This window comes from Nelumbo lutea, chromosome 1 (genome assembly GCF_056320005.1).
Source record: "Nelumbo lutea isolate HS-2025 chromosome 1, American lotus-T2T, whole genome shotgun sequence".
In the NCBI taxonomy this organism is placed as follows: Eukaryota; Viridiplantae; Streptophyta; class Magnoliopsida; order Proteales; family Nelumbonaceae; genus Nelumbo; species Nelumbo lutea.
In genome coordinates this window covers 69047192-69059705 of record NC_142684.1, presented here as the reverse complement: position 1 = coordinate 69059705, position 12514 = coordinate 69047192, and the positions used below count along the sequence as shown (strand labels likewise).

General features: G+C 33.1%; 1 protein-coding gene across 2 annotated transcripts; it reads left to right on the top strand.

Moving 5' to 3' along the window:
- Nucleotides 1-5647: 5647 nt before the first annotated feature.
- Nucleotides 5648-12131, top strand: LOC148875133 (putative MO25-like protein At5g47540). 2 transcript variants are annotated; one of them, XM_088964199.1, is made up of 11 exons: nucleotides 5648-6135; nucleotides 7768-7929; nucleotides 8157-8275; nucleotides 8793-8867; nucleotides 9001-9094; nucleotides 9483-9542; nucleotides 9836-9904; nucleotides 11012-11110; nucleotides 11331-11375; nucleotides 11684-11786; nucleotides 11872-12131. In XM_088964199.1, exons 1-11 carry the CDS (start codon nucleotides 6010-6012, stop codon nucleotides 11961-11963), a joined length of 1044 nt encoding a protein of 347 aa, XP_088820325.1. In that variant the 5' UTR covers nucleotides 5648-6009; the 3' UTR covers nucleotides 11964-12131. The 2 variants fall into 2 exon arrangements, with proteins under 2 accessions (XP_088820325.1, XP_088820326.1); XM_088964200.1 differs by lacking the exon at nucleotides 9483-9542 and having other exon boundaries at nucleotides 5668-6135.
- Nucleotides 12132-12514: the final 383 nt, after the last annotated feature.

Sequence of the window (12514 nt, the reverse complement as noted above, 5' to 3'; positions counted from 1 at the left end):
GCGACCGGTAACATTTGGCTCTTTAGCTGAATCTATGTACAATCACTTTTTTCATAGTGCATGTTGAAGTGACATCATCCAACGTGAAAAAGGAAGGGTGGATTTCTGAAGCGGTTCAGGATAACATGATGAATGAAATGCTTTTTGCCAAAAAAAAAAAATAATAATAAAAAAAGGATAACATGGGCCTTGGCAAATTTGATTGGGGCCATTGGGCTTTGGATGAGGTCATGATGAGTAAGCTCTAGCCTAAGACCGACTCAAATCTCATCCTGCCTGACCTTTTGGTGCCAATTTAACAAATGTGAAAAATAACATTGAAAAAAGTAGCTTGAAAACTTTTAATTTAAGTGGGTTGAGATGATAAGATGAGGATTTCAAATATGGTGCATTCACCGACATTGTTTGCATATTAAATTTAAATCTCTCAGTTACAAAAGTGTTACTCAATATGTAATTGCTATCATATTAAGTTGGAGAGTGGAAAGGGTTGAGGAGTTGAGGGTAGGGATATTTTTAGATTGTAAAAAAGTAGAAGGGTTTAAAAAGAAGGCCAAATGTGAAGTGCCTCTGAAACTCGCCATCTTTTTAATGAGGGCTTTGAAAAAAGTGGGATCCAATGAGAGATAATTTTATTTATTTTTGGTAGAAGGAGAGAGGGAATCAGAACCGAGCTCTTCAAACCTCAAATTCAAGTGTAGGATGGATGTTGAAGCATCCTTTTGGAGAGATGACATGCATATTCCTAGAATTAATAAATAAAGTTGCCAAACAAAACAATAATAAAGTTGCCACACCATGCTGTAATTTCATCTATTTTGTCTTATTTGTTTGGTTCTTTTGACAGTGTGGCATAACACAGGCACTTTAACACAAGGAGAAAAAGAAGAAGAAGACTTGTCTATTCATTTTGGTGGTCTGCCAAGTTGTCTACTGCATTTGTTTTTGTGTAAATACGTTTTAATGTAAAACTCCATTCTTAGTTTGTATTTATCGGTTCTTTGTTTTGGATGTAGATTTACATAAAAAATCGATATAAATCCCATTTACGATAGAGTTTTATACTGACGATCGATATAAAGATAATAACGATAAAATTGGTGTAAATATTTATATCGATAATCATGCCTTTTCACTTTACAATGGTTCACATTTAAATCGATCGGTGTTGAAGTTCATCAATATGTTTTTATATCGACAAATATTTACATTGCAAAACAAATGCATCCTAAAGGAAATGGCTAGGCGATCATTCAAGTGGCAAGTGCTGATGTATATGATGATATATATGTTCAACAAAACTACACTGTGTGGATTGGGCTAACTTGGAGAAGGAAGTAGGTGAAGTATGTTGAAAAAGGAAACAAAGAAACAAAAATGAACAAAGGTTGCTACACTTTTGGTACCAATCTATACTACTTTAAAAGGCACGAATGGCCTCAAGAATATTTCTAGAATTTTCTAGTGACAAAATTCACCCCTCTATATTTAAATTTATTGATAAAAAATGAGGGCAAATAGGGTAATCGATTCTTAATATTAAATGAGTTGAAAAAAGGTAATTTAATGATATTTAATGCACTCAACTCTCTCTCATTAAATCCAACATTTAAGTTATTAACTTGCATTCATGTTCATTGAATCATATATTTAAGTCACTTTTGTTTATTCTCATCATTAAGTTCTATTAATTAAATATATACGTAATAATTTAATAATTCCAATAACATAAAAGCTTATACTTTTAAAATCTACCTAGAAAAAATGACATTTTCATCTAGGTGGTGATAAGAAATTAAATCATTTTGGGTCAAATGGGTTAATTCATGTTGCCATGATTAAATAATAAAATAAAAAATAGATAAAATGAAAAAATAAAAATTAAAAAATTGGGAACATTTTTAACATACATATTAAATAATAATAAGTATGATAAATAATAAATGTTTTAATTAATTATGGAAATAGAATGTAAAATTTAAAACCAATTGGAAATAAAAATATTTTCCTATTCTCTCTCATTAAATCCTATATTTAAGATATATTTTTCTCATCATTAAATTCTTGTAATTAAATCCACAATATTAATTTTATTAGTATAAAAATAAATATTTTGAAAAGTAATTTGAAAAAAAAATCATTTTCTTCCCTCACGATGGTGGGTAAGCAATTCGACCATTTGGTGTCAAATGGATTAGTAAATAATGACATAATTAAATAATAAAAAAATAAAAAAATAAAATAAATAATTGTGAAATGTAATAATTATTTTTATTAATGATGAAAATGGAATGCCAAATTTAAAATCTACCTAGAAATGAAATGATTTATAGTCACATAATAAAATTTTTAATAATAGAAAATACAAAGAATCACAAAAATAAAAAAAAAAGATAGAGAAAATTTTGGGCACATATCTAATGTTATATATTTATAAAAAATAAAATATTGGGTGCATTTCTAATATTGTACATTCATTATATTGAACAAAAATATGTTTTATACATAAGAAATAATTTTATCAATTATGGAAATATAATACAAAATTTAATGTCAACCTAAAAACCAAACCATTTTTATTTTTAGATGGTGGGTTCGTGGTTTGAGTCAAATGGTACCATAGGCAAACAAAAATTAAGTGTGATAAGTAAAAAATATTTTATATAATGTAAATAAAATATATAATTTAAAGGGAAAATTATAGTCCAAGTTGGTTGTACATTTAAAATTAGGTTGTAGGTTGGTACAGAAACCAACAAAACTCTGACAACTGGCTCTACATTTCAAATTATAAAAACCCCCACTATGTCATTGGAGGCTTATGTGGTTGTTGCAAACATGGGACTCTTAGTCCATGTTAGATACATAAAAAAACCTATACCGAAAATAGGTTTTCAATTTCTCTCCCCCTCCCTTTGTCTCTCTTACCCTCTCAACTTCGATCTATATGGAGAGAGAATGAAAGAAATTGATATAGAGAACGTAAATACAAAAACAAAAAACCATTTTCATTTATTTTCAAATCACATAGTTGTTGAGCTTATAAAAAAAAAATGACTGTAAGTGAGAGAGTGTGAGGGAAATTGAGAGAGAGAGAGAGAGAGAGAGAGAGAGAGAGAGAGAGAGAGAGAGAAATGGACCAACTTATTGCCTAATTTTAAATATACAACTGGTTCTAATTATAATTTTCCCTAATTTAAAACTAATCCAAAAGCAAAACTATTTTCTTATCTAGATGGTGGGTCAATGATCAAACTTTTCAAAGAAATTCATGATGTCATAATTGAAGAATAAATATTAAGTTTATTTTTAATCATATTGTTACTTTTGTTAATTTTCAATTTCTATCTTAACTATAATATATCTAAAATTCAAGTAATTAATACGAAGAAAAAATTTTCCATGCAACGCATATACTTAATTACTAGTATATTAAAAGTTAAAAGCTAAACTAGCACTCATTTTGTTTCAGGGTTACACGCAAACACCCCTAAACAAGTAAAAGTGCCATTGTGCCAATAGGCAATCATCTCAAACATTGTGTGGGTGGTTTGATAACCACAGGGAGGGGAAAGAAAAGACATAAACACATGTGTTTAGAGATTTAGAAATATAGTCGTGTGCAAGGGAGTGTGATGAGAAGAAGATTAAAGAATGGGATTGATGGAAAGAGGAAGATATATTTATATTCATTAATTTAAAACTTAGCAGTTACCATACTCATGTCTAGGCGGCCACCTCAAATTCCACCCTCAACTTAATATATAGGGTTGGGGGGTTATGGGAAAATTTATCAATTTGGTCTTAGTGTATTATTTATTTGTGTTTATCGTTTGGCTAGCTGCACATTAATTATTTGTGTTAGTACTACATCAAATTGTGCGAGAGATCCCAATTCAGTGGTAGGGTAGGCAGGGTGGTTCATCCAATGTTTTCAAAATCGGAATGGACCGGATGATTGGACCAAAAAATCAGGAATCTGTCATCTAATTGATTCCGTTTTACCCCAAAATCATTGATTTGGTCAATAAATTGTTGATTTGGGTAGTCAAACCATTCGACTCAAGAATGGTTTTTGTCTATTTTTTGGGTATTGTTTTTTTTTTAATTTTAATTTTTTTTAATTTTTTTTGTCAGAGCGAGCCATCTATTCAAACTGAACAGTCAGACCATTCAACCTGGGAACCGAACCTAGAATGGTTCCCTATCTGATCCGGTTTTAAAAACCTTGGTTGCATCTATAGCAAGAAGCAAGGGGAGACCCATAATATCAAGGTTTTTAAAACCAAACCGGACAACGAACTGGTCAGGGGTCCGGTTCCCAGGTCGAACAGTCCGATCGTTCAAATCAAATGAATGGCCTGTTCTGACAAAAAATAATTTTTTTTTTAAATAAAAACAGTCAAAATCATTGAATGGTTTGAATAGTTCGAACGATTCAACCCTGGGTTAGCAGTTTGCTGACCAAATCAACATTTTTTGACAAAATTCCAAATTTGGGGAAAAACGGAACTGATCACCTTAATATGGATACAACCGTTTCATCCGACCGGTTCGTGGTTTTTCTGGTCTGGTTTTAAAAACCATGCATAATATAGATCCAAACACTAAACAATTCCTTTCCCAATGAACCAAACCACGACCTTAATATTAAAGGTGAGACATGTGGTTGATATTAATTCAACTCCCTCCAAATCCATGGCTTCTTTCACACTTTAAAAGACAAGAAATGGGAAAGTAAAATGAGTGGCAAAGGGATGCATGTGAGCTTGAAAAAAACACAAAAGGGGAGGGGGGGAATTTGAGGAATTGAGTCCAGTAGGCAGTAGCCAACTAGCCATGGGATCTTTCTGGAGCCATTTTATTTGTTATTTTCTAATATCAGTGCTATATTTAAAGGAAAAAGAAGTCACATGTTGGATTTTTGATGATAGGGGCTTTTCTACAACTATCAGATAAATTACAATATGGACAATGACTCGAATCCACATTTGTGCTGGAACTATTCAACTAACGTTAACGTGCCAACTGAGCCATCATAAAATCTCAATTTCAAAAGAATACAAATACAAATATGTTCAGTAGAAATGTAAATTACAAGTAGGAATAGAGTTGCAATGTCAGTAGGCGGGTGGGGCGCAAACCACACCACACCTCCGATTCGGTTGATAACTGTTCATCGTTTCACTTTCACCCACAGCGTAACGTCAAGGATACTTGCGTCTTTTCGCATGAGATGGTTCCATTATTTTTCCAATTGTACCAGTAACGGTGAGATTATTTCATGTCTTCACGGTTATAGTTATATTCGCGGCGGGAGTAGGAAGTAGGATCGGATTATCGACCGATCATCGGGTGTTGTGGGATTAGACACTTGCAGACTGGATTTATGGTTGCCTCCACACTCCGCACTCTTCCATCTCATCGTCTAATCCAAAAAGTGCCAATCCAACGGTTGTTTTCTAACTTCTAGTTCCAGTTCCATAGCTCATTCTCATTCGTATTTTCGTTCCCTTGAAAACGAAAACTTCTAACAACCAACCGTTTTATGTTTCATGAAAAAAAGTAATTTTTTTTTTGAGAAAAGATAATTATTAGGATTAGCTCTGCCTTTATTATGGACGGAAAATGTATAAATAAAAAAAAAGGAAAGAAAGAAAAAATTCCGGGATTGCCCAATATCTGTGGAAAAAACAAAACGGAAAGAAAACCCACCGAAACGGAACCATTAAATCTAAACGTTCTCCGCTGGATGCATGGATTCTTTCTACCTTTTTCGCTGTTTCTCTCTTCGCCTGAAACCCTGATACTACCTACGATTCCTTATTCATAAACAGAGAGAACTTATAAGTAAGAAGGGAGAATTTGACACGCAGAAGGGGAGAGATTTAGAGGGAGATACGTGTATCTCTTCTCTCTTGACCAGAAAGAGGAACCCTACTTCCGTTCGTACAAGACACTGTTCGCTCCTGCAAGGGGTTCTCCCTCCGGGTACTTCTGCCTGAGAGGATGAAGGGTCTCTTCAAGTCCAAGCCTCGAACGCCGGTGGAGCTCGTCCGCCAGACGCGCGAGCTTCTAATCTTTGCTGACCTTCATTACAATATCCACGAAACCAACAAGCGAGACGAGGAGAAGGTTCATCCAGTTTTCTCCCTTCTTTTTGTATTCCTTTTTCCTTCTTTCTTCCCTTTTATGGTTTCATTAAATTGATGGGCCGTTGATCACATTATAAATCGTTGATTTGAGATTTTTTCACCTACGTCCCCCTTGCTGGAACGGGATCAATGGTGTCTTATATCACGTTTAGTTCTGTTCTTCCTTGTTCTTTTCCTTTTGTTGGGTTGGAAATGGGATGTGATTATGGTGCCTCATCCATTTGAAATCACCGATACCGATATCAGTGGACTTCGCGAGCTTTAATTGTCTGAATTTTGGAGTCTAACAAAACAAATCAAGCCATAGAAATGACAAAAGAACAAATCGTTGTTTTTCTCCTTTCTTAATTAAAGAGACATAAATCTGTGATGACTGTTATTTCATTTGAAAAGTCCAACTTGCTAATAATGCATGTTTGAGATTGGTAGAAAATCATTTTTCCCCAAGTATTGATGCTTGACAATTGGGAACCCTGCTTCTGTTTCTTTTTCTTTCTTCTTTTTTCCTTTCTAATTCTTGTTTTACATGTGATTGGATATTTATAAGATGTTTCTAAGATGAGAATTGATATATAATTTTGGTAAATAAATATGTTATTCCAAGTTCCAATGTCGTTTCTTCTATATCTCCATATGCATATGACCGGCAACTGGGGAGTAGAGAGTTGGCTGCTCCACTCAAGAAAATCTTATTTAGGTGAGACATGTGGAGGGCCGGAGCCAGATGATAATGTTATCATTAGTAAAAGTCATGTGGGTGATATCTGTTGTAATTACATGATAGCACGTAGTTCATATAAATGCACCAACAAAGTTACTCAAAAATGGGATACAAAAGGATAATCAAGTAATAAATTGTGGATTCATTCAACTAGTTTTGCAAATTTAATGTATATTAAGGGTAATGGTCTTGCCCGCCCCCCCCCCCCCCCCCCCCCTGCCTAATGGATTGTCCAAATTACAAATGACACATTCGATGTAATGTGGGAACATTCCCTCATTTGATGAGTGAAAGAGTGGGGCATTTCATTGTAAGAATTTTTTTTTTTGGAAAATTGGGAACCCGAATGAAATCCATGAGCATGTGGAAAGTGAGGGTACTTAGGGTGAACCTTAAGTTTTGTAAAAGGATTTAGAGGTGAACTTGCCACTATGCTTAGTAACTCATACTCTATATATGTATCTGTATTGGGTAATCAAGGTGAGAAGTTGTATTTTCATGTTTTCCTCATGTTTTTGCTAGAAGCCAAATTCAAGGAAATCTTGGTTGTAAAAGAGATGCCATCATTAGCTTGCATTCTTTGCAAAGTACATATTTAAATGGTTGGGTGAAAGTAACATGGTTTTGCCTTGGATTGCTCCCATAGCAATATCTAATTACATGAGAATAGAGGAGGCACAAACCATTGGCACGAATTGTTGTTTTTCAATATCTATGAATTCTTTCTCTCTTTTCATCTAAAGTTCATAATTTGCAGTTTTGGTGGATATTGCCACTTTTACATGCTGCAAGTCTTTCTTCTTTCCCAAATTTGTACTTTCTGTACATATCTGTCGATGTATTGGTATTTTTTTCTAGATTATTTCTTGTAACATTTTCATTTTTCTTCAGATGTTGGAATTAACTAAACTCATGCGGGAGCTGAAGTCAATTCTTTATGGCAATAGTGAATCAGAACCAGTTGCTGAAGCTTGTGCACAATTGACTCAGGAGTTCTTTAGAGACAACACATTGCGCCTTATAATTACTTGTCTTTCAAAATTGAACTTGGAAGTAAGCATAAATAAATGCTAGGCTTAAATTTGTTGTTAGGTCATTCCTCTTTGTCCATAATTCTTCTTTTGGTTCATAATTTTTAACTTCTAATTTTATGATTAGTTGGTACCTCAGCAATTTTGACACAATCATATATAGTTTAGGATGAATGCTGAAAATGCATGTACTATCTTTTGAATCCTGTTTGAATGTTATCTGTCATTTATGAGGATCATCCTTTGCAGGCTCGTAAAGATGCCACTCAAGTGGTTGCAAATTTGCAAAGGCAACAAGTTCAGTCACGGTTAATTGCCTCTGATTACTTGGAAGCAAACAAAGATCTTTTGGATCTTTTAATATCAGGGTGAGTTACTATTTGTAGAGATTTGGAAATAATTGGACTAATAAATTTGAAAAAGGTCTTTCTGTTCTAGTTATACATAAGACATATATTATTGTAAATGTATCTTTTTAGTTGTGTGTACACATGTGTGCCTTCTGGTTATGAATTATCCACTCTGATTTTTATTTTGTTTGAAATCTCTAACTTTCTTCAGTTATTTGAAGTCATTAAAAGAAAGATAAAAAAGAAAGGAAAAGAAAAGAAAAGAATGTATAAAACTCTCATGATTCTCAAAAACTTTTGACATATAGTAGAAGAGATTTGTAAACTTCAATTATTTCATTTTTGAACACGGAAAGCACTTCAAATTTCTTCTAAGAAATATTTTTTGTCCTTTGTTTGGGGTGTCATGCATTTCATATTAGATCCTTTTCATTATAATACCTTTTTTTTGTTGTAAATCTCTCGAGGCTTTATTTCTATGGTATGCTTAAACTTTATATATTATGCATATTAATATAGCAATTATTATGTGTAGGTATGAAAACTCAGACATTGCTTTACTCTATGGTGCAATGTTGAGAGAGTGCATACGCCATCAGAGCATTGCAAGGTAGGCAAAATGAACATGGCTTAAATTTTATGACTAAACAAGTTTCATTCCCTTGGGATTGGGTTTATCCTCTTATTCAATACATTCAAATTATATCAAACTTTAAATTTGTTTGTTTGGTTTTGTTTCACAGATATGTATTGGAGTCAGAGAACATGAAGAAGTTCTTTGATTATATACAGCTCCCAAATTTTGACATTGCATCAGATGCTTCAGCAACTTTCAAGGTTGGAATATTTGGCATAACTAATATTAAAGTAGGCAATTGAAGGGGAAAAATACTTGACATTATGATGAATGCTCATAGTAACCATTTAACACTTGAATAAAATGGAGAAAAATGGTTACTACATGATCTAATTTGTCTCTTTGTTGGATTATGATGTGCACTGTTCTTGTGCATTGCTTTTTAGCGTTTCCTCATTATACTGTCAAATGCGCAATATATGTTACTAGTAAAGTTATACCAGGGTTCAAAAGGAGCTTGTATATTATGTTAAACAGATTGTGACTCTTTCTGGAAACCAGTTATTACTTCAGATCATTAATGTTATTGTGCTATATTTTTAAGCCCAATGGCAAAAATCCTGATGTTACAATGAAATATTATTGCAGGAACTCTTGACGAGGCACAAATCTACTGTAGCTGAATTTCTTACTAAAAATTATGAATGGGTAGATGCTAATTTTTTCTTTGATCATTTACAAGACTTTTCTATGCTTTCTGAGCTAACTATCTGTTCATTGTTTATTAGAACTTAACTGATTTTGTTTACAATTTGATTTCAAATCAAACTAGTGTTAAATGTTAATTCTTAGCCCTTTAATGCTCTTTTTGTACCAAAGGATTAAAAGATATGCATCCTTTTAACTCATTTTTAATTGCTAATTTTATTTATTCATCTTTTTGCTTGGCTATTCTTAGTTATGATATTTCTCTAACCTTTTTTTTTCCCTTTTTGGTGCAGTTCTTTGCAGAATATAATTCCAAGCTTCTGGAATCTTCAAATTACATTACCCGAAGGCAAGCTGTCAAGGTAGTTAGGATTTGATGTAATGTTGGTGCAATAAACTATCTTTTTCTATTTTCCTTTTTTTTTTCTCAATGAACCCATGTTGTGACTTGTGAACCTAATCAATTATCCTTTGGGCTATTACCCTGTATTGGTCTCAACAATCTGGGTATTGGGAGGGTCGTGGATATGGACCTAATCTTTGGCCTTTTTAGCACAAAGTTGCCACTCTCAACGTGAATGAGTTAGCAGCTCTTCTTTTAAGGAGTTGCCACAACCCACTAGCCCTGAGAAAACTCCTCTTATTCCTGATTCAATTGGTTGCTTAGGTTGCAACCATCAAAGTTTGACTTCTACCCCGTTTCTGTCACCTGCCATTCCACATTTATATGCTATTTTCTAATGGAATAACCTGTCGTATCTTTCCAACCCCTCAATAGGTAATTTATCGAGAATCTGTGACTCCCTTAAATTCTTCACATGCTGAAGTTAACCAAGGATTCAGCAAACCAAGGAGTATATATTTTGTTCTTTGTTCTTGAGTATTCTTGCATGCCTCTCCCTGCATAGACTTCACAAGTTTGCAGAAACTAGCTCGCTTCATGTTTAAGAACGCATCTAAGATATCCCAAAAAGGAGAAAGTGATTCTATACCTTAATTGCAAGCTAACAAGTCAATAAAATGTGGTTGTACTTATACCCAATGCCCAATGGACTAGGGACAGTCACTGCACATGCCTCACAGCTAGTAAGAGTGATAAGAAATGACCCATCAAAAGATTACACAGAAATAGGACTTTCCTAGGGCTTAAAACAAACCGTCCCCATGCATATACTATTCTAAAAACTCAAAGAAACACCAAAATTTACCCAAGCAGAGTAGGAAAAGAGAAACACAACAATATTACACTCTGTGATATCGAGAAAACAAGGGGAATTCTCTCTAATACTAGGAGGATTTTTGATTTCTCAAAAAACATTTTTTTTGAACATTTCTTTTCCTTCAATGAAGATTCCAAATAGGTTCATAATTTCACATTTCTCGAACCAATCCATTGCTCTATATAAAATACTATGATCTTGGTTGTGGTTGTTATTGCTCAAGCTGATAGCCTCTATGATTTGTTTCAGCTGCTTGGAGACATTTTACTTGATCGTGCAAATTCTGCCATTATGATGCGGTATGTGAGATCAAAGGACAATTTGATGATCCTAATGAATCTTCTGAGGGTAATCTCTCTCTCTCTCTCTCTCCCATCCAATATTTTATTATGTATCAATTGCAGATTCCTTTGTGTACAATTTGCTTTGTATGTCTATAAATTTTTTAACCATAAGTTATATTTTTGTTACATCCAAAATTTTCTTCATCACTTGATACTAGACTACTAAAATGAATTATACTTATATTGTCACTTCTTATGTTAAATTATTGATCCCCAATTTTCAGGAATCAAGCAAGAACATTCAGTTAGAGGCATTTCATGTTTTCAAGGTATCATCTTTTCATACAGGGAAGCCATTTTTATGTCAAGAAAAATGCCGAGGATGCAAATCCTTTTTATGATACCCCATACGAATGCATCTTTTATACCACTCTCATTGGAATGGTATAAGACCCATCTTGGTAGATGGGTGATCCAGTTAAAATGACACGTTATTTCAGATGTGATGTATGTGCATTTGTAAGGGGTACAAGAAAAACATTGTATTCCTAGCATCCTTTTAGCCCTTTTTAGATCCTTGATGCATTCGTTTATTTATTTATTTTTTTTATGGTTTTCATATTTTGTTTTTTTGCAGCTTTTTGCTGCAAATCAAAATAAGCCTCCTGAAATCGTTAGCATACTTTTAGCAAATAGAAACAAACTTCTCCGGTTCTTTGGTGACTTCAAGATAGATAAAGGTAAAAAAAAAAAAAAAACATTTTTCTAGTTCTTAGTGCAGCTTAGATTGTTAAAAATTCTTTCCTAAATTTGTCTCCATTACAGAGGATGAACAATTCGAAGCTGACAAAGCTCAAGTGGTAAGAGAAATTGCTGCTCTGGAACCCACTGCCCTGGAACCCAGAGATCACCCTTAATTACTGCTTATCAATGTTTAATATAACACCATTTTGATTTCATTGAAAATTTAGGATTGACTGAGTTAAATCATAATCAATGGTTTGTCCTCAAGTTAGATTAGATGTATCTTTAACTTATTCAAAGGTTTTTCTTTATTTTATGAGAAAATGAATATCATTGACCGATGACCGAAGGCATTAATAATAGTGTCAGTGTTGTCCTCAGCTAAGGAAAAAAAAGGGAAATTGTCTAAAACTCACAATGACTTTTCAGCATTTCTTAAACTCACCATAACTTTTCAAAATGTCTAAAATTCACCATGTCATTAACTTTACATTAAACAGACTAATGGTTGTTAATATATTACCATTTTACCCTTCATAGAAAAATATAAAATATATACATATATATTAATATTTTAACTAAAATGACATGAAAAAAGGAAGACATTTTTAAATAATAGAAACTATAGAAATTGAAAAACAAAATCAGAAAATAAAAATTGTAGAAAAAACACAAAAAATTATAGAAAAACACAAACTGCAAGTAAATGACAAAAAATACAAGA